General features: G+C 51.5%; 1 protein-coding gene across 7 annotated transcripts in view; it reads right to left on the reverse strand.

Annotated features, from left to right (window-relative positions):
- Positions 1-1,999: 1,999 nt before the first annotated feature.
- Positions 2,000-22,154, reverse strand: part of ZBTB40 (zinc finger and BTB domain containing 40) — a 49,281-nt gene continuing 29,126 nt past the window's right edge. For 6 of the 7 annotated variants that reach the window (XM_082069701.1, XM_082069703.1, XM_082069702.1 and 3 more), the window contains 12 exons: positions 21,392-21,528; positions 20,785-20,974; positions 19,383-19,516; positions 17,426-17,594; positions 10,965-11,372; positions 10,346-10,552; positions 9,441-9,605; positions 8,816-9,030; positions 7,782-7,944; positions 6,919-7,005; positions 5,723-5,943; positions 2,000-5,007 (listed from right to left, as the gene is read on the reverse strand). In XM_082069701.1, coding sequence (XP_081925827.1) covers positions 4,816-5,007; positions 5,723-5,943; positions 6,919-7,005; positions 7,782-7,944; positions 8,816-9,030; positions 9,441-9,605; positions 10,346-10,552; positions 10,965-11,372; positions 17,426-17,594; positions 19,383-19,516; positions 20,785-20,974; positions 21,392-21,528 — 2,288 coding nt within the window. In that variant the 3' untranslated portion in view covers positions 2,000-4,815. Of the gene's footprint in view, positions 5,008-5,722; positions 5,944-6,918; positions 7,006-7,781; positions 7,945-8,815; positions 9,031-9,440; positions 9,606-10,345; positions 10,553-10,964; positions 11,373-17,425; positions 17,595-19,382; positions 19,517-20,784; positions 20,975-21,391; positions 21,529-22,154 lie in introns of those variants that run through there. The other variant, XR_014185775.1, reaches the window with a different exon arrangement.

Below are 22,154 nucleotides of genomic sequence, written 5' to 3' on the forward strand. Positions count from 1 at the left end.
GCACTGATGCCCTTCAGCACTCTGCCAGAGCACAGAGACAGGAGCGAACACGGTCCCCGGCACAGGGGGCTGACGGCTGCCACCAGGTCACTCCTCAGCCACGCTGAGCAACCAGCGTTCATCATTCTCGTGTAATAAGGCAGAGTTTCCTGCTTTTGGCTCGTGCTGGTAGTTGCTGCCTGTGCAGCCACTGGTTTGCCATTTATCTGTTAGATGCTGCTGCAGGTGAGCAGCTGTATAGGAATGACATCCAGTCACAGCCATGCTCAGAACAGGGGACAGCTGTAAACACCTCCTGCCAAAAGCAGCCACTAAAGCCCCCAAACATAGCTCATGGCTCCATGTACCTCTGGTTATGACCAGCAGACCCCAGGATGCTTCCAGACCAGAGTCCCCTCTTCTCTCCACATGGCCAGCATCACCTCTTTGCAGACACGCAGCCTGACATTTAGCGATCCTAAGATGCTCACGGCTTGACTGCGCTCACGTGCCCGCAGCGTGGATCCCCACGGCCCCGCGCTGCTCCTCCAGCCTCCTGCCCGCACGCTTTGCAAGCGAGGACCTTGTGCTGCCTTGCAGGTCACAGGAATAGATTCCACAACCTGACTCACGGGTGCTCCTCAGCCCCACTCCTCTTTGTAGATGAGAGCTGTATACAGTGGGCGCTACACAGCATCCACGCGTCTTGTATTAAGTGCATGTGGAGCTAGATTATCAGGTTTGCTTAAATATTTTTAGGAAACTGCTTTGAATGATCATAAACAGTGCAGGGAAGGCAAAGTGAGAGCTGCTACTTGTGCTTTCATGCAAAAGTCTAGCTGGAGATCCAATAAAAGGAATTACTGTTTTAATGGGAATCGTGGTGACTTATTGCAAGGAGACACTGTACAGCTGACTGTGCCGGGGGATCAGACACATTAACCGATGCTGGAAAGACGCCCAAGCCCCCTCCATTAGCCAGCCCACTCCTCCCCGTTACAGAAGGTTACTGAGCCCACACCGTCTGCAGCAAATCACCAATATTCGGGAGAGGGAATTCCCCCTGGCTGCTGAAGGATCTCGTCTCTGCCCTGTGACATGCTGCTCAGCGTTTGCTGAGCTGGAGGCCACAGAATACATCGCTTCCCTTTTCCAGTGCTTGAATTTGCCAGGGATGTGCTGGCAGCCTGCCGGGTTGGTAACAAAATCTGCCAAGACACCGGTATCAGCCGGGGCACAGGGGCTGCCAGGACTCACGTGGAGGGTCTTCAGAACGCTGGTACCCGCTCTGCTCCTCCACTCCCCCAGGAGAGGCTTCGAGCAGCGTCCACACGCTCTCCATGCTCCCACCACCTCCATCCCTCACTCCTGGGCAAGGCAACAGCATCTTTGCACCTCATCACAGATGGGTTAGGTTTAAAAAAAAATAAAATAAATCAAATGAAGCCCAGAGCACAGAATTTGCATATAATAGTGTGTTAAAATACCACCCTGGGGCTGCAAAGTTTCACTTTGGATTGGGAAATGCCAAGTTGAGGCTGCTCACGGCCATTGCTGTACCCAGTGGTACCTCGCGTTTTTCCAAAGGATCCTTCGGTGAACAGGACAGACACCAGCTCAGAACAGAAGTTGTGCAGAAAACAGACATTTCCGAACAGTCCCAAGCTTAGTCCTGCACCCTAAATGGCACCAATTAATGCACAGAGATATATACATCATTAACTGATCTAACACCCTCCACGGGACATTACTCTCCGGGCTTCTGTTACAGGCACTCTGCCTTTTTTCCAGAAGCATCTGGCACCTGCAACAGGAGGACACAGCAAAGGGCAGGATGGTCCTGTGCTTCAGCCTGACCTGACAAGAGCTTCTCCATTTCCTTACAGAGAGTGGCACCGAGGTCCAGGGGGGCACAGGACCCCATGTAACCCAATGGGGTCACCCAGCACCTGGCAGAAGACCTGCAAAAATCACGTTTCCTTCCGACCAACTGTTTCACATGACACTGTGTAGCTACATCTTTCATTCTCCATGTTTTATTTTTACAGAGAAAATAAGAATATGCAGCATAACAAGAAATGACTAGTGATCGGCATCCCCAGCGTTGCGCACACCAGACCAAGATGTGCCCTGGGAAACGCATCTTCCCTCTGGGTAGGACATCGGTGTTGCTAACACTGCAGTTTGCTCCGACGTGCATATTTCACCCATCAAGAAGGAGCTGGAACGGAGGAATCTGAGTTATTATCTCTCATAATGATACGGGAGATGCTTGATGGTCTCTGTACAGCTGCCGAGCTCTCACTGGGCGTGTGCTGCTGGCAGGTCTCTGCCGAGGATACGTCCACACAGGCTCTTGCTGGGCACAAAGGCAGGAGATACGGCCCTAAACAGGAGACGTGAGCCTGAACCGCTCCTGATGTGCGATTTACACCATCCCCCTTCAACTGTGACAACAGTCAGTCAGCAGGGATGAAACGGATCAAAGTCAAAATGCATCACTCACGCTCTTCCCTAGCTAAGCATTATGAGGCAGCTTCTCCCCAACCCTGTTAAACCTTTAGTCTTCCTCCAGAGTTTTTCAGGAACAAAGAGAGATCAGCTTCACCCAGCCTGTGTAGGATTCCCACAGCTTCCAGCCCCCATGGAGCCAGAAAAGGGACTACAGCTTCCATCTCCACCAGCCTGTGGGATGAAATCCACCACTTACCTCCCAACACATCTGCTCTGAGACCATCCAAACGTACTTGCTTGTTCTGCCACCATCCCCGTGCTCATCCTAAGCATCAAGCACAGCTCTCCCGTTCCCAGGCAGACACAAGATGGTCTCCAGCAGTCCCCCCTCTGCTGTCCCTCTGGCCAAGGGGGTCCCAGGCATTTTCACCGCTTCATCTCAGTTACGGATGTATTGTACCCTCTCCACAGGTGGTCTCAGCCCAGTTTCAGGCTCTTCTTTAAGCAGCAATATCCAGGGACCGCAGGTGTCCTGTCCAGGGCTTGGAGTTGTCCTTCAGCTTGGTGGTAGCTCGAGGTCTCTCACCCTCCAGCCCAGGAGCTGGGTAAGGCCTGGGATGGCTAAGAGGAGCTTCAAAGGTGCAGAGGCCACTAGCACTAATCCTCAAGACCTTGAGCACCATCTCCTGGTCATTCCTGGATTCAGTGGCAACTTAACCTCCTGCTTCCTCCATTTCACTGTCACCGCAAAGCCTGGAGGACAAACTGTGTGCAACCGAGGAACTGGGGAGCAGTCCTTGACGCGTCCAACACTTCAACAGGGTCATGTGCTTGCTGCCACACACATGAAAAAAACGCCACGCAGAACACCAGCTCCATCAGGCCCCTCTCCTGGGTCACTGTTCACTTCTTTTCTCCCAGCTGTATGAGGAACAACAAACTGTCACTGGCACAACCACCTTGGCACACTCCGCTGCGGCCGCCTCTGCCTGGTGGCTGTGAGCAGCCAGTGCAAAACGCTGCTGGAAAACTCCAATCTGTCCATCTCCCGCACGCCCGTGGCTCTGGGCAGGGTGATAACACAGGCGCTGCTCGCTGCGGGGCCGCGGGCTGCGGGATGCGGCGGGGATCACCGCTCCGAATGTAAATAACCCGGTGGCAGGGTTCAACCTTTTGGCATAAGGGAAAGGAAGATAAATGCTACCGGTCCCCTCAGAGCCACAGGAACCCTGCATCTATCTAATTGCACTTCATAATTGATTCAGCAAACCATTAATTATCAGATTATATTTTAGGAAACTGCGGATAAAAAAAAACTTTATGAAATGTAGCCTTAAAGGGGCCAGTGCGCTGCAGCGAAGCTGTTGCATTGTGCTGGTACTGGAGAAGCAAATTTTACAGTAGGTATATGAACACACGGTACAAAGCAACGCTCTGTGCGCCACGGGGACCAGCTGTGTGCAGGCACAGTGGCTTCTGCACACTCAGAAATACCCACATTAGTGCCAACCCACCTATACCATGAGGAGGGGCCCTGGCATGCAGGCACAGCTCCTTCTCCCTCCTCAGAGGCGGCAGCTTCGGCATCTCCTCAGTGGGACAGAGGAGGGTGAGACCTCAGGGCTGTTTGCTTGCAAGGATGATATGGGTGCCCAGACTTGCCCACGACCCTCCTTTGTAAGGGACAGCCACAGCAAAAACATGGATGGGATCAGATCTGTGCTACACAAGGTGATTTATAAACAGCTCCGGAGCCATTTAGCACAACTCCCGAGCAGCCTCTGCTCAAGCAGAGGCCCCATTGTCAGCTCTGCGCTGGAGGCTCTTGTAGCTGGCACAACAGGCAGCACAACCGTACAGGGGAGAGCAACAGAAGAAACAGAGCAGCCCTTACCCTGCAGAGCAGCAGATGCCTGCAAGCAAATCACTGATTCAACCACAAAAATCTCCGCCGCAATTTCTCAGGGCAGTTTTATCTTTGGTTTCACATACCCAAACCACCCCAGCTTTGTCCAGCACCAGTCTCCTCCTCCTCCCCTCTGCTCTGCTCACATCAGTGGAGGAACACATGTGAACACACCCAATTCTCATATTTTCCTCTGCTTCTTCTCTTGAGCTGGAGAGACAGGAGGTCCAGCTCACCTGAGCTGGCAGCTGCTGACTGCAGCGAGACCTCCCAGGCCCTTGTGCATGTCTCCAAACCCCTCCTGTCCTTGGCTACACCGTGTTTGCTGCGTGACATTTCTTCTGCAGTGCCGCATACCCAGGGCTGTTTTCTCGAAGAAACCCTGACTCTCCCTGCCGGGGCAGCACAACGCGGCACAGGTTCTGAATGAGTCTAGTGGATGCCAGGGGCCATGCACGGGCACCCATTGCTCATTCTCACTTAGTTTCTTCACAGATCAGAGTGACTTTGTCATCGAACAAGTCCTCCATGGTCACTGCCACCAGCTCGGAGCCAGCTTGGCTCACCTGGGATTCGGGCAATGTCACAAAGACTTGGGAGCCAGTGAGCTGGGCCTCATCAAAAGATATGATGTGCTCTGCTGCTCCTTGCTCCGATGTCTGAATCACCTGCGTGGAAGACGACCTGAGAGTCAGACACTTAGAGCACCACCTTCCTCACGATCACTTTGCTACTCACATCTTTCCCAGCCCCAGCTCTAGTAATAACATTTAGCTTCACACCAGAGGTCTGCAATTACAATAGGTGTGAGACTAATGGGAAACACCAAACCACACACACCAATGATGCAGAAGAGAAGACAGGAGAGTAATTTAAATATTTCACTCCGCAAAATTGCTATAATTTAGCTCCACAAGCAGTTGTAGACAATAAATGCTATGTGATTATCCACTGGAGGAATGCCAGTCAAGGGAATCTTGCACACTGCCTCCCTCATTCAAGGAGCTGTTCTCCACTGATGGCTGAGATCTGGGGTCAAGCCCAGCATTTGGCCTCCAACAAAACAGCTAAATCTCATGGGGTGTGTCATCTGGGTTTTAACAGCCTCTGAGTAACCAGGCACCTCTGCACACACTGTCAGTCTCTCCTCCTTGGCTCCTGAAAACCAGGCTCCTGAAAACCAGCGAGCCCACCTTGCACTGGCACAGAAATCCCAGAGCATGCTGGGCTGGGGGCCTTGCACCTTGGACCTCTCTAAGAAGGGGGAATCGGGGAGAAGAAGGAGTGATGGGAGACACAGGGTTGATCTGGGAAGAATAAAGAGGGTTGGAGAGGAAGGATGGATAAACACCCATGGGGGTTGCAGCACAGAGGAGTCTTTACCTGCACAATCTGGGCTGTGGTGGCTTGGGAGAAGATCACCTTGGGGTGCTCAGCACTGCAGTGCCCCTCCAGCTCACCCTGGGAGGGGAAGAGCTCCCCGCAGAGCTCACAGGTGAAGGTGCTCTCTGTCTTCTTGAAGTGCTCGCTGGTGACGTGGCTCTGCAGGGCCCCTGGGACAGGGAAGGAGGCTGAGCAGTACAAGCAGCAAAACGGCTGGGAGCCTGTGGGGAGAAGTGCTGCCCTGAGCCTGGGCTGCAGCACAGCCAGGGCTGCAACGCAGCCTAAGGGCACAGGGAGCTGCAAACAGCCAGGACACACAGGGCTGAAACCCACCAGCGACTCAGGGCACGGCGTGTGCCAGTGTCCCTTCTCCTGCCTACACCACTGTCTATCAAACATTTAGTGGCTGTTCAGCTCTGCTTCAGCTCCAGCTCCCTGCAGCACTGGTGCTCAGAAACCAGGCTGGCATATCTGATTGTTGCTGCAGCTGCCCCATCTTGCAAACATCTTGTCTCCCCCTTCCCTTACCACTGCTCCTTGCTGGCCTGGTTTGCATCTCCTCATTCAGCACTGCATGATGCCCCCCAGGGACTCTCTCCTGCCTAAGCTACATCCCGGTCTTCTCCATCCTCACTCTCCAGGCTGCTGTTGGCTTCCCCCACCGGTGTCTACTGGTCCTTCTCCTCTCCTGCTATCCCATGCACAGCCCTGCAGACACACTTTTCACAGCAGCCTGGTCTGCCAGGTCACTCTGCACTCACCGCCTTGCTTCAGCTTGCCCACTTGCCAAAGGCTCCTTGATGTGGCCTCCCCAAGCCCAGGTCTCTGATCTTTCTGGTGCTAAACTCCCTTTTTTTCCAGTCTCCCACTAGCTCTGTCCTCCACAAACCCCAGCGCTCAGGGTTCAGTTCCTCATGTCTCTGTGTCGATGTCTCCACACCCGTACCTAGCTCTCTTCTCTGCTGTAATGAGCAAATCCAGACCCCTCCTTGACTCCAGTGGACCCAGAAGCTTAACAAATATCCCAGCCTCACCAAAGCCAGTGCTTATACAGTTCAGCCATATTTTCTGTTTCCTCACACTCTGCTTCCATATTATGTCCATCTTCACTCTCCCACTTACAGCTCAGACATCACTCGCTGACAGGAGGAGTCACTGCTCACAAGGCAACATGAAAAGCAGCAAACCTGACAGACCTGAGTGCCTGCACTTCACGTGGACCTGCAGCAGAGCCAGCGTGGGGAAGAGCTCCTTGCATGTCTCACACTCGTGGAACTTCACATCTGCAAACGAGGTCAAGAATAGAAAAGTGTGCACCCAAGGTCTTCTACAGGAGACTCCCCAGACCTGAGCTCTGTTAAGTGTTTCAGCAACACCACACATGCACAGAGACAGGAGGAGCATCTTGGGAGACATGGCAAATAAAGGAGAGGCCAAGAGCAAGTGAGCTGCAAGACACTGAGATGAGACTTGCCAGAAGAGACTGCTACAGGACACAAAGAACCTGCTGTGATTTGCAGGTGAACAGTGTGGGAACGGCAGGACATGCGGTTCCAGCTAAAGTGTCTTGGACAGGTTATACAGAAATATGTTTTTTATAAGGAATGATAGGCCAAGCCAGTGAGAATGATATCTCGGGTCAGAAAACCGAATGTATGATGTGTGAATGTTGGGTCTGGGCATGTGAATGAGTGGGTTGGAACGCCATCCAAAAGATATGCATGGGAACGTGACTGAAAACAGTCACAACATGAGTGTGGTGTGTTTGGAATAACAGTTTTTGAAAAAACATCCTGTCTAACCTCTTGGTCCAGGCCTGCTATCTGTAAACCTATAAACCGAGAACTGTTATTAAAAGTCAGCTCAGCCTGGCTCAGCTCTGCTCAGCCTGCCTGGCTCTGCTCTCGCTGCTGACAAGAACTCTGTGTCTGTGTGTCTGTGTCTGTATGCATCGTTCCTCATCGCCACGAAACAGGATGTGCAGCCTTTCCTATCAGAATTATTACATTTCTTTCGGCAGTCACCACGTGGTTTTGTTCGCTAATGAATGGGCCGTTACCTGTGTGCTCTGCCTTGACGTGCTTTCGGTGAGCAGCCGTGCTGGAGAAGGTTTTGTCACAGGAGCTGCACTGCAGGGAGGAGAACTTGGAGGAGCGGTGGTTCTGAGCTGCAAAGACATCAGGGTGGTGGGTCCGGTTGTGATACCATAACCCTGACAACTGCTGCAATGATAAGGATCAAATCACGGTTACAATTCAAAGATGTTCCAGGGGTATCGAGACAGCAAAAGACTGCGTGGAAAGCAACAGGAACAGTGGGGCTGTGCTCAGCAGGTACAAGACCTGCCCATCCTCCCACAGGACAGGAGCCAACACCTCACTTCTGTTTCTTCATTGCCCCTGAAGAGCTGAACACTGCTGACTCCCTCACCCTCATCTCACTCGCTGCAGGTCCCGTTTTGCACTGAATTTCTGTTCCCTGGCAGGAATGTGCTCCCACACACACTCCCACTGAGTATTTTTATTCCTACGCTTCTTTGCATATAGAAACTTAGGTGAAAGAGACTCCTGAGGGTCCAGACAGGCAGCTATGGAGCTCTGTGAAGTCATGGCCCATCCCTCTCCATGGACTTGCCTTTTCCCGACAGACTCTGCCTCTTCTTGTTGTCCCAAAAAGAAGGTTCTGTGACCCGGTGTGCAAAAAAGCCAAATTGTAGCACACAGAGACATTTAATAAGCAACACTCAGCTAAAGGAAACTTTATCCAACAGTCTCGAGACACGTATTAAAGCAAGACCCAACTAATTGTGTGGGCTTCAAAATGTCTAAAGCTGCAAAGTCAGTCCCTCTGATTAGGCATTTGCAAGTCACCCTCATCTTTGTCAGACTGACCTAAAACTGAAAAGATTTACTTATCTTTAGGTTAGCAAGTGCAGACAGGAGGCATTATTTTAAGTGGCAATGACAAAACTCTGCGCAATTTTTCCTTCTGCTGACCACAAACTGCTCCACTCGGTGCACATGGCCAGGAGAGACATCCTGGTACAAGAGTTGGCAATGGCAACTGCCAGCACGAGACCAAATCCTCGCTCACCTGGTAAGCTTTGTCACAGAGGTCACAGCTGAAGGGCTTTCCTCCAACATGGGTCACCATGTGTCGCTCCAGGAGCGATGGGGCGCTGAAGACTTTGGAGCAGGTGGGGCAGGGGTGGTACTCGCGGGAGTGGGCTTCGTGGACGTGCTTACGGTGCTCCTGGAGGGTGGCAAAGCTCATCCGGCACTTCTTGCAGTCATAGGGATCTTCGATGTCTGCCGCCCAGAAACGCAATAAAAACCACGGAGTGCAAAGAAATCAGAGAAAGAGATAAAAGAATTAAGAGGAGAATTCACAGAGGAAGAAAGAAAAGGGATAGAATCACTGGTTACTCCCCAGGTGAAAACAAGCACTGGAATTTCAGCTTTGCATACAGATGTTGTTGCTGCTCCTGCTCACCTCTGGCTCCCATGGCAGGTTCTCAGCAGCTTATTTGCTGGCAGCCAGCCCTACCATTTTCTGTGGGATAACCCTACTCATAGCACCAAAGAGTCTTGCTTTTCTTGGGAGGAAAAAAATCCCACCAGGAGACAGCCAGGCAGCCTGCAGGCACCAGTAACACCCACAGAAGCCTCCGCTGGCACAGATGTCTCTGCCATGATCCCGCACAGGCTGTGCCACTCACTGTGGAAGGTCCGGAGGTGGATGGAGAGCCCGTTGGCCTGGCGAAAGCCTTTCCCACACTCTCGGCAGACGTACGGCTTGTCTCCCGTGTGAGTCCGGACGTGGCGCGACAGCTCGATGGACTGTGCGAAGACGGCGTCGCAGTACTGGCAGGCGTACATCTTCCCTGCGGGGACACCCAGGTGAGAGCCTGCGCCTCGCGGGACAGGAGCTCTGCCTGGAATACACCCCATTGTGGAGGGACAGGGGGGAGATCGCAAACTAGACAGGCTTTCCTGGGCTAGCTGGAGCACTTCAGTGCAGGGTCAAAAAGGTCCTAGAGGTGCTGGAGAAAACCACACCTGCTCAGGGAGTATTAAATTACTACAGACCTCAAGTATTTGGAGGTACTACACGCTTCTGGAGGTACTACATGTTGGCATGTCTCATGTTGAGAATTAACTACACAGTTGTAGCATGTTTATGCCTTGGTACTGGAAGGGGCTGGGTGCAGGAGTGGGAGAAGCACTGGCATGAAAAACTATGAGGAATTCAGCCACAGGGAGGGACAGTAGAAAGCAGGTTAACCAGATGGAGGGATGTGTCACAGGAGTCTAGATGTGAGGGGACAGAGAGGAGCTACTCAGGAGAAAATCAAGGAAGGCAGAGGAAGACGAAGATTCCCTCAATGCAGAACAAACAGGTAACTGGCTTACAGATTGGAGGACCTGGAGAAGGGGATGGGGGAAAGGCAGAGAGGGAAACTGCATGGAAAACCACGGGGGTAAAGGCAATCTGGGAGCAGCCTCCTGCCCAGGGCTCCCCAAAAGGATGGGGAAGCTGCCAGGAGGCAGATGGAGGAACAGGACACAGGGTGATGGATAGAGCAAGCCAAGCCCATGGCCAGCTCCCACGGGGACGGCTCACCCTCAGCGTGCTTCTTCTTGGTGTGGTAGGCGAGGGCCGAGGCCTGCATGAAGGTCATCAGGCAGTGCTTGCACGTGAAGGGCCGGTCCCCCGTGTGCAGCCGCAGGTGGTTCTTCAGCGTGGAGTTGGCCGCGAACTTGGCCCCACACTCCTCGCAGGAGAAGGGCTTCTCATCAAAGTGCTCCGTCAGCTTGTGGTACTGCATCCCTGGGGAGGCAGGCAGGACACGAGGTGACGGGGGGGGACCCAGTGCCAGCCCTGCCTGACCCTACTGCAGACACCACTCCGCCCAGCCCGGAGGTTCACAAGGATATCGTGAGGCAAAGAGACTCAACTCATCTCACTTGTCCTCCTAAACCAGCTGCAGAACTGGAACAGCTTGACTATTTTTGGAGGCTTTTAAATTTGCCAGTAGCCCCACTTTTCCTTGATGAGCCATGTGGAAAACCAATTAGGGAAGAACTAATCAGAAAGCAGTCGTGCTCAGTGGGGCAGGAGAAATGAGCTGAGCTGGGTTTCTCACACACAGTGCTCACAGGGCTGCAGGGAGATTTCAGATTATCACTTCATTGTATTGTCCAGACTTGTGTACAAACACCCCTGCTCCCACCAACCCTACCTGAGGCATGAGCAAACTCTCGGCCACAGATATCGCACGCCACGGGGAGCCGCTTCTTCTTCTTCTTAGCTGTCCCCACCACCCCGTGGACCTCCAGCTGATGTTTCTCCAGCTCCTTCTTTGTTGACTTGACCTCACAGCACTCCTTACACTGGATTTGCTTTCCTCTGGCCACTCGACAACGTTTCATGTGCACCTTCAGACGGCAGTAGAAGTGGAAGGTCTTATCACAGGCTTTGCAGACAAAATTCTTCTTGGAAGAAGCTTTTTCTTGGGGTTCCTTTGGTTCCCTGGCACCGGCACCTCCTGCCTTGTCCTCATCTTTGTCCAGAGCTTCAACTTGGGATTCACTGTTCACCTTCCACTTCCTGATCCCAGGTTTCTCCTCATTTCCCTCAGTCAAGAGACCTATGGAAATAGCAATTCCTGTTCCAGTGGTGACCGGAGGGACCGGACACCAGCCCCTCAGTCTCCCTGCACAGCAAGAACTGACACACATCGGACACGCTGTCCCATCACAACAGTGGCACTGGCTCTGCTCAAAAGCGGCCGTGGCCATGCAGGGAACAATGCATGGAAAAGTGGTTCTTGAGCTCTCCACCACACACCGGGGGCTGGATTAGATGGCAAGAGCCAGGGCCAGGTTCTCCAAAAAGACTGTTCCTCAAGCAGTACAAACTGCTGCTTCCAAGCACCTGCTTCCTGCTCAGACACGTGAACTTACAGCTGTGCTTAAATGTTTGAAGAGCTGAGCCTCAGGTATGATACTGTCTACGTCTGCCAGCGAAAGTGGATATCCAGCCATTAATTACAAGAAACCTCAGGAACACTTCCCCCGTGCAAACTCTTTGAAAGGGAACAGATAATCTCACTACGACCCTTTTGAGTTTTCTGGTTAGGGCCCTGAGGTATTTTAGATCGCTCATTACATCCATTTCTTACAAAGTCTAATGCTTTTCTGAGTCTCTGTAACACCATCATCTCAAAAAGCACAAGCTGGAAAATTCACCCAGGATCTCAATCTACAAAAAAAACCCACAGGGAATGCACGTATGGAAGAAATCAAAATACAAACAGATATATTTGGCTTCTTTGCTATAATGAGAACCATGCGACTGTGTGGCCATGGAAACCAGTGCAGACTTCTCCTTTTGCCAATGCACAGGAAATTCAGCCTACGCTTGCAGAACTTAATTTCTGCCTTTCTCACTATGGGAAGAGCTCAGCAAAGCATCCTACCTGCACAGCAGTACTGCCCTGCATTTCCAGCCAACTGGAAACAAGGCGACATATTCCAACAGACTTGGAAATCTTAAGATGTCAAGTGGTGACCCATCGACCTCTAAGATGTCGAGGGAGAAAACCAGATTGGTTTCCAGTTTGTCCTGCTCTGTCAGGATGGCAATTCACGCCTTTCACCTCTAAGGTCTCTTCCCACATCCCTAAAATCATCACTGTCAGACTTTTTTGAACCAAGTGAAGAAGTACCTTTAAATCCCCCAGAAATGTTGAACATCAGAAAGGATCATCTTGCCAGGCAGGAGGAGTGTGGACAAAGATAATAGCACTAAAGAAACCAGGACCGGAAAGGTCTAGAAGTTGAGTCATGGCAGCAGGGGTGTAACCTGAGTCAGACGAAGTGGAGTTTTGCCACAGACTCCAGTGCACCACGAGCTGGCTCACGGTCCTCCTGCTCTCATGCCTGTGAAAAAGTCGTTCAGGATTACAAACGTTTAGCCTAAACCTGTAAGCACAAGCCTGTAACGGTATCAAGGCAAGGGGAGCTCTCAACCTCAGTCCATTTCATGGAGAAACGCATAAAGGGGCTCCAGGGACAGCTCTCCATCTTCAGGGGGATGCTACTACTCCCAGAGAACAGTTTTGAACGTGAAGTCAATGGCCAGGTACCTACACCCTGTAGTCCTGTGTAGTATATACAGCCTGGGTGGCAGGAGAAACCTTGCCTGATGGTGGAATATACCCTCAAAAGGGTATCAAAGGGTTTCAAAAGGCTTTCAAAGTCTGGCTACCATGAGACAGCAGAACGGCAGACATGCTGAACTGCGTGACGCAAAGCCGCCGTGGCAGCAAGGTCGGGTGTCAGATGCTGAACTTGCAGGTTTCTTTAACAGCATCAAGTACCACGGGTTGGCTGTTGCCTGAAGAGAGGAAAGGACATGTGGCACTGTCACATCAGGGCAGCAATTCCTTTCCCCTTGGCAGCCAGGATGTCTCCCAGAACCTCTCCTATGGGTGAAGACAACATTTCATACCTCGCTCGAGCAGCAGACAACACCCAGTCAGCTTACACCCTGGAGACGCAGGAAGCCTGAAGGTGAACCCAAGTGCTCTTCTGAGAAATGAGACCAGACTGAAGAAGCGATTGCACATCAAGTTTGAGAGGCAGGAACTTAGCGGGCCAGAATCAAACTGCCTTGGCCACGGCCCTGGCTGAGCCCCCGGGAGCAGACAGAGCCTGACGGTAAACACGCACCAGAAAGGGCCCAGACATGAATTCCTGACCACAGGGTCCTCTGGGACCCTGGACTTTGCATCACTTTCCATTCTCTGGTGGCAGAGACATTCAGCACTGGAAGAAAAACCCTGTTGTTAATTAAGGTGTATTTCATACCAAGTTCTCTTTCTCTTTTGTAAGTGGTTTGCCAAGTCTGTAATCCTGGTGGCTGCTCTATCATGATAAATATCATACTCCAGAAGCAGAAGATCTCTTGGGTGTGTGACCATCCTGTCCCCCACTTCCTCAGCTTAAGCTGGAAGAAAATTCCACCTACCCCTTTGCATCTGTAATGGTTGCTGACATGCATGGTGGCTTCTAAAGTAGAACCTTTATAGCGCAGAATAGCATTTTGCTTGCAAACCTGACAGTTTAACAATTCCGGAGGCTGACCCAGTACTACGTTAGATGCTGTCTTTTTTAAACACAAGACTATGCAGAGGAAAAGCCTTTTGCTGGAGTTCTTGACACATTTCTGACATCTGAAAATGAGGCATATCTTGACAAACATGATATCTCAAGAAGGGAATGTACAGAGACCTGGAAAGAAGCTGGATAGAGGTTATGGAGTTGGCTGGAAGAGCCACACCTCATCCTTGTAAGTGCTCGGGCTACAGAAGGGACCCAAGGAGAAGCCAACAGATTTCATGTTGTACTTCCAAAGAAACCAACCCCTTGCTTTGATAGTGCTGAGTGTGGGGGGATGGATGCAGCAGTTTCCTCCACAGGGATGCTTGGCGCTTTTCAAGTGGCTCCGCTCACCTGAATTAAGTATCAGACTTTTTTTTTTTTTGGTGGTAGAGATGTAAAAACTATTGCTTTCAAGTGGAAATGCAAACTCTACAAATCTCCATGCAGCGCATATGTTCCTCCAAAATGTAAGATCTCCTCCGTTTCAAGTGGAAGCTCACATCCCTCAAACATGAGGCCCGCAGTTATCATTCGTACCTCATGCCAAGAGCCACACAGCTATTGATCCATAAAGCTACCTGCAACATTTAGGGCTGGTAAGCAGCGATATCAGAGCGGAGAAGACTGGCTTAGAAAGTAAGATATGGAAGTTCAGTGTAAAGATCTGTACGGTGCCAAAAAGGGGCTGGTAACTGGCAATCCTCCTCTGGACACTTCATACAGAATATATGTTTCTGCAAGTAAACACCATTTTTCCAGAGCTCTTGTTTTTGTTGTTGCTTCTTGCTTGATTTCATCTCAACCTTGGCTTGAAGCCCTGCAAAGACACTCAGTAACAGCAGTCTGCTCGCTTTGATATTGGTGCCAGAGAAGCCGGCATCTGGCAGCGCAATGCAGCCGACTCCACGGGTCCCTCACAGGTGGGCACTGCAAGGTGCGCAGGTGCTATGGTGGGCTGCACGTTCACAGGCACGTGCCATTTTTGTTGGCTTATCTCCTCCAGGGTCATCAGGGCATCAGCCCTGGCACGTTCCACAGTCAGACAGGGTCAGGGGATGTGGGACAAGTGTTTGCAGCATCAGACGGAGAAGGAATAGCAGATAAGAAGGTATTGCCTTTTCTCTGAAAATCGTCATCAGAGTTGTGACCAGGTGAAAGAGCCAACTGGACTGGTGGCAGCTCTTGGTGGAGTTAGGAGAGAGGACCTAGATCTGAATCAGGCATAAAAACTGGATCTACAGTACAGGACATCTCCTAGGGAGACCACTAAGGCCACTGAGTCAAGAAAGGGGAGCAGGGCATGTGCCATCACCCTCCGAGCCCTCCAGCCAGGACAGGGATCCAGGGCCTCAGTTTCTCTCACAAGCTCACTGCTCCACGCCACCAGCCTCATCCACCGCCCCAACAACATTTCCTCGTGGCTCAAGAACACAGGGAAAGTAACGAACCCAGAGTGCAAAGAGTGACCGAGGGGCACGTCACCCCTTCCTGGTCCGTGGGGAAGCTTCGCCTGTCACTGTCACAAAATGATGCTGAGTGTCAAAGCCAGATCGTGGCCCTGAGCCAAATTTTCAGACAAAGCAACTAAACATCCATCCCTAAAAAAGATGAGACATTCATAACAAGCTGCTTACTGTAACTGCCTAGCAATCCGCTAATATTTCCGCACTGCGCCGTAAGCCAAGCAGCTCTGGCACCACGAGTAAACAGGGATGGATTGAGCTGAACCGGTGCCTGTGCTTGGATAAAAATCACACTGTGCACAGCCCAGTGGAATCCACAGCCCAAAGAATCTGTACTTGGATGCACTGGGAAGCACAATATAATAAAAATGTATGCAAGCAAACAGAATAAGCAAGTCGCATTTGCATCCTTTTCAACAGAATGCAAACCTGCAGTTAGCTTCCTGGCCCTCTGTTATCTATTTCATTAAAGCACTGAATTCTGTTAAGCATTCTTCCTTCAAATGATGGATGCAGAGATACAATTTGCTCAGCTGGAAAGCATCCCACAGCTCAGGGCAGGGTCTCACACATGGTTATTGCTATGCATTTGTTTCTGGAGTTTACCAAATTGCAATCTGCATATGCTTTGTTCATACCTTTCCCAAACTAATACAGTGTGTAACATCCCCCTGCTGCTGTGGGACCCTCCCAGGGGATCATCTGCTCTGTAAGGGGTATCCACAGCAAGACCAAAGCACAGTGAGAAAACAAACTCACAAACTAGTCTGGGACTACAAAACACACCATCGTGGTGAACTGTGCACAAGGCCAGTGCACTCCAATGTGATCTTTTCACAACCAGCCTGTGCAGTATCCGCACATACACAAAGTTAAGGGATTGTAATACAAATCCAAGTTCATACAGGTCCAACAGTACAGGAAGAGCCAAAGAAACCCCACTGGTTAAGGATTAAAATTCTGAAAAATAGCCTAATATAGACACAACTTATATAACTAAATTTACCCCAAGTTCCAGCATAAGTTGGGGAATGACCTGTTAGAGAGCAGCGTAGGGGAAAGGGACCTGGGGGTCCTGGGGACAGCAGGGTGACCTTGAGCCAGCACTGGGCCCTTGTGGCCAGGAAGCCAATGGGACCTGGGGTGGGTTAGAAGGGGGTGGTCAGTAGGTCAGAGAGGTTCTCCTGCCCCTCTGCTCTGCCCTGGGGAGACCACACCTGGAATATCGTGTCCAGCTGTGGCCCCTCAGCTCCAGCAGGACAGGGAACTGCTGGAGAGAGTCCAGCGCAGCCACCAAGATGCTGAAGGTAGTGGAGCATCTCCCGTGTGAGGAAAGGCTGAGGGAGCTGGGGCTCTGGAGCTGGACAAGAGGACACTGAGGGGTGACCTTATTAATGTTTACAAATAAATAAAGGGTGAGTGTCATGGGGATGGAGCCAGGCTCTTCTCGGTGACAACCAATGGTAGGACAAGGGGTAATGGGTTCAAAGTGGAACACAGGAGGTTCCACTTAAATTTGAGAAGAAACTTCTTCATGGTGAGGGTGGCAGAGCCTGGCCCAGGCTGCCCAGGGGGTTGTGGAGTCTCCTTCTGTGCAGACATTCCAACCCGCCTGGACACCTTCCTGTGTAACCTCATCTGGGTGTTCCTGCTCCATGGGGGGATTGCACTGGATGAGCTTTACAGGGCCCTTCAACCCCTGACATTCTGAGATTCTGTGATTCTGTAAATTGCTTAAATGCCTCCAGTGCAAGGGTTGGGATGGAGAAACTCAAATGCAGTTAAGGAACACCAGTCTGGGGTCAGTTACTGTCTCCACAACCCTCACAACATACAAACCTTTAAGCTGGTGTGTTTTACCAGCAGGAGAAATGCCCACTCCATGGCTGGGATCCAGAGCTCACCCCTGTCAATCTTCCTGCAAGTACAAGCCCAGCATTTGGCCAGGGGATCGTTCCATGGAATGATCTCAGGCCACCAGGACAGCGAGGTCCGCTGCCACTCAAACCGCCCAGGACTCCCATAACCGTGTGTAAAAGACTCCGAAGGACAAAAGCCTCTGCTTTTCTTACCCACGTGCCCCAACTCCTGCATCACTGGCTGCAGGTCTGGGAAGGACTCGTGGACGTTGCACAGCAGCTGACAGATCTTGATGGCTGGGACAGACTTCTCCTGGGCTGTACTCAGAGCCGCTTTCAAGGAGGCCTCTGAACTTTCCTTCTGAGCTGAAATACTCAGGAGCTGGAGAATTAAGAAGAAGGAAACATCGCATGACAGAGATTTTGGGCTGTAAAAGGTCGGGATGGTCTGGGAGTGAGGGCACGTCTGCTTTGTTTCATCTCTACTGCTGAGAAGCTGCTCTGAGAAACCAGAAAATAAATCCCTTTCCATACAGGTCTTTGCCTCTCCACTAATGTATGGGCACAAGCTGAGAGAATTTCAGGATTAAATAAAAGTCACAACAAATTAAATTCTCAGACTTCCTGGTTTGGTTTTAGCTCATTTAAAACCACCTTTCCATGGAAAAAGCAGTTCCTCCATGCCTTACAGCGTTACGAGCTTACGTAACTCAGACCTGTGTAACATACACAACTGTCTTGGGCCGTTTCTCTCCCTTCCAAACCCAAACCCACTTCAGCCAGTCACCGCGAGGAGAACCAAGGTGAGGATCTGTGTGCACCCACCCACACCTCACCCTTCCAGATCTCCAACAGCAGCCAACTAGAGCAGAAACAAGCAACCATAGACTGGTTGGTGGAAAAGGCCAGTACACTACTAACACAGCCCATTTCCTTTGTGAAGAGCAAAACAGACAAGGCACTCAGGGACACTACCCAGTCACAGCATCCTCAGTGCATTTTCTAGGGGTGTTTCATTTTCATATGTTCTGGAACAGCCAAATAAATGGAAACCCATCCCCTGGCAGCTCTGCTTTCTCTAGGACTTCAGCACCCTTGCAGAGCGGAAACAGTTTTTCTTTGTTTGAATACCTTCATTTCACTGAGAATCTCACTGGTAATTTATTCTACCTAAAACCTCCTGCAGAATTTATATAAAACACTGAACGCACCATCTCTTCAGCAGAGGGGCACCTACAACTTTGGAAGGCTTCCCCAGCCTAAGTAAGAGCAGTCAGACAGAAAGGGACCTGGGGGTACTAATTGACAGGAAGCTCAACATGAGCCATCAGTGTGCCCAGGTGGCCAAGAAGGCCAATGGTGTCCTGTCCTGTATCCAAACCAGCGTGGTCAGCAGGACAAGGGCAGTGACCCTTCCCCTGTGCTCTGCATTGGGGAGGCCACACCTGGAGTGTTGTGTTCAGTTCTGGGCCCCTCACAGAATCACAGAATCGACTGGGTTGGAAAAGACCTCAGAGATCATCGAGTCCAACCCTTGGTCCAACTCTAGTCCGTTTATTAGATCATGGCACTAAGTGCCATGTCCAATCTCAGTTTAAAAACCCCTCAGCTCAGGAAAGAGATTGAAGTGCTGGAGGGTCCAGAGAAGAGCAACAAGACTGGGGAAGGGACTGGAACACAAGCCCTATGGGGAGAGGCTGAGGGAGCTGGGCTTGTTTAGTCTGGAGAAGAGGAGGCTTAGAGCTGAGCTCAGCACTCTCTAGAACTACCTGAAGGGCAGTTCTAGCCAGGTGGGGATTGGTCTCTTCTCCCAGGCATCAGCAATAGGACAAGGGGGCATGGGCTTCAACTCTGCCAGGGGAAATTTAGGCTGGATATTAGAAAGCAATTCTTTACAGAGAGAGTGGTCAGGCATTGGAATGGCTGCCCAGGGAGGTGCTGGACTCGCTGTCCCTGGAGGTGTTTAAACTGAGATTGGCCATGGCACTTAGTGCCATGATCTAGTCAATGGACTGGAGTTGGACCAAGGGTTGGACTCGATGATCTCTGAGGTCTTTTCCAACCCAGTCGATTCTGTGATTCTGTAATGTCCCTTCATTTCAGAGCACGCTCAGCCCTGTCCACCCCGTGAGCCCCGAACCACGCGGGCTCCGAGAGCGTCCCCTCGTACCTCCTGCACGGCCGCTGCGAGTCCTGCCTGCCCCGGGGCCAGGCGCTCCCTGTCCGCGCTCTGCTGGATGGCCTCCGAGACCAGCTTGCTGTGCCGCAGGATGATCTCAATGGCTGTGCTCTCACTGCTGGCCACTGAAGAGGAAAATGAAAAGTAAAGGTACTTAAAAACACAAAACCCAAGGAGAACCTGAAGGCCTTAGCTCTGTCCAGTCCGCTCCTGAGGCTGAGCTGTTAACAGCAGGAGAGACTTCTTCAGGGCTCAGGAAACAGCAAAAAGCAGCAAAATGATTTGGTTACACTCACCGCAGCGCTGACATCCAGCATAAAACCCCAGCAGACCTCACTTCTCACTACCTCTCCAACTTTGGGTGAGAAGATGAGGTTTTCCAAAGCACATTGCTGAAAGAGGCACTGACAACCTCAAAAGGTTGGCATGATTCTCCCAAAACTCAGAATTTCTTCCTTCCCCAATTACAGACATCCTGTTCCAACCTTTGTGGAGAAACAGGAGTTTCTAAGCACAATTTGCCCCATCCATAGACAGCCACATAAAAGGCAGCTGGATACATCACACACCACAAGTGCTGTTTTCTCAGGGCTGAGCAGGCATGGGGTGGAGGAGTTTGGACAGGAACAGCTGTCCCATATCTGCTGCAGGCAGGCTGGTGCCACATGGGCAGGTGACCCAGGCTCTGTGTCCGCAGGGCCAGCAGAGTCAGGCTCTGCACAGCCTCACCACCACCAACCTCAGCACTCCTCACACTGGCATAGAATGGTTTTACACTAAAAGAGGGGAGATTCAAACCAGATATAAGAAATCTTTGCCCCTGAGGGTGGTGAGAGCCTGGCCCGGGTACCCAGAGAGGTGGTGGATGAACCATCCCTGGAGACATCCCAGGCCAGGCTGGACGGGGCTCTGGGCAACCTGAGCTGGTGAAGATGTCCCTGTCATGGCAGCTGTGGGACTGGATGACCTTTGAAGGTCCCTTCAACCCAAACTACTCTATGATTCTGTCACTTTGGCAACAACGTTGGGGGAAAAGCACAGTTTAGGTTTTCAGGTAGGAAAACTCAAAGGCAGAGGCCGAGGCTCCGTGGAGGACACACACAGACTCCCCTGTGCTGTCAGTCTGATGAGCCTCCAGCTGGTTTTTAGCGCAGGATGCTGGTCAGATCTCAAGCAGCTTGTTCATTAAAAAACACAGAGCCACAAGCAAAGCAGCCACACTTGCAGAAAGTGCAATTCCAACCAGTTGACTGTTTCACCAAGGACACGGGTGCTGAGACCCACTGGAAGAGAAGAGGTTCCTGGTCAGGGAGAGGGTGAGCAGTCAGAAAGCAACTCCCCCCAGCAGCAAGAGAAGCTCAAGGGCGCGCGTAGGGGACACCAAGGACATTACCTGCTTGGAAGAATAACTCTGCTCCGGGTTGTTTGCGGATCTCCTCCATGAGCAGGTTCAGTGGCGCAGGCTCCCGCACAGCCAGCAGCAGCTGCCAAATGGCCGAGACCGGCAGAGACCGCTCCTCCAGCGCCGCCGACACCAGCGAGGCGAAACCGCTGGCCTCACGCTTCACAACCTGCTCCATCGCCTTGGAAAGACACACAGCGAGGTGCTAATGAGGGATCCACCTCCGTGTTTAGCCATGCCCATGGCTCACCCCAGCCCCAGCATTCCCCTGCTCCAGTCCTGCAGACCTGGCTCACGGCTGCAACTCAAGTGGTGACCACCTGGCAGCCCAGCCCTTCACTCAAACACGTCAGACACCTCGACTCACTCCAAAGCTGAACATCTCTCCTCAGTGCCCAAATCAGCCACTCCTACTTGCCAGCCTTCAGCTTCATATGTTACCTGCTTCACTCCCGCTATAGGATACTAAGGCATCATTAAACCGAGACCTGCCCCAAACCAAGGCATGATGGAGTAAATCAAGTCCTCAGGACTCGACAGAGATCCCAAATGGGGTATAAAGCTCAGTACTTGCTTGCACACGCAGGATTCTGCTTACCTCTCTCTCAGCAGGAGCCAGGCTCTGTGCAGCAGAGATGCCCCGCAGCAGCGTCTGTGTGTCTGTCAGCAGCTCCACCAAGTTTTCTCGGTATCGTCTCAACAGTTTGGTTCCATAATCCTCTGGGTTACATTTGGCTGAATGCAAGGGAATGAAAACAAGAACAGCTCAGCTTGCAGCACCTCCCCAGATTGCTCACGAGAGAACCGAAACCAACAGGGCAGGCAGATGTCCCTGGCTCACTAACACAGCCCTGGGCCCAGGACACCCGGATTCACCTTCAAGCAGAGGATGAACAAGACAAAGTGAAGCTTCTCCAAATCAAAGACAACACAGAATGCTTTCTGCCCAGATGTGCCCACAGAAAGAGATCCCTGGCCCCCAAACCTCTTCCAATTCCCAGTCCTGGTCTGAGCCCAGACGGAAGTCTCAGTTTTCAGCCATGTACAGCAGGTAAACGTGTGGCCCTGTCTGTGAAGACAACACCTCGAGATGTTTATCAGCCTCTTCTGGTGCCCTGGAATCAAGGGGACTCCATTACTGACTCTTAATCGTAGTTTCATTGAAAGAGTAAGTGAGAGTCTTCGATTCACTCCACCAAGGAGCTCTGCAACACGCTCCATCTCAGCGGTGTATGACTATCAAACATACTAACACCTTACAAACACCCAGATGGTCCAAGGTAATCAAGAACCCAGCAGGCTGAGCTGTCCTTGGTGAAAATGTTACAGGAACACAAACCAGACTTGTGGTTGCAAAGCAG

Source organism: Streptopelia decaocto (genome assembly GCF_964273445.1).
Source record: "Streptopelia decaocto genome assembly, chromosome: 20".
In the NCBI taxonomy this organism is placed as follows: domain Eukaryota; kingdom Metazoa; phylum Chordata; class Aves; order Columbiformes; family Columbidae; genus Streptopelia; species Streptopelia decaocto.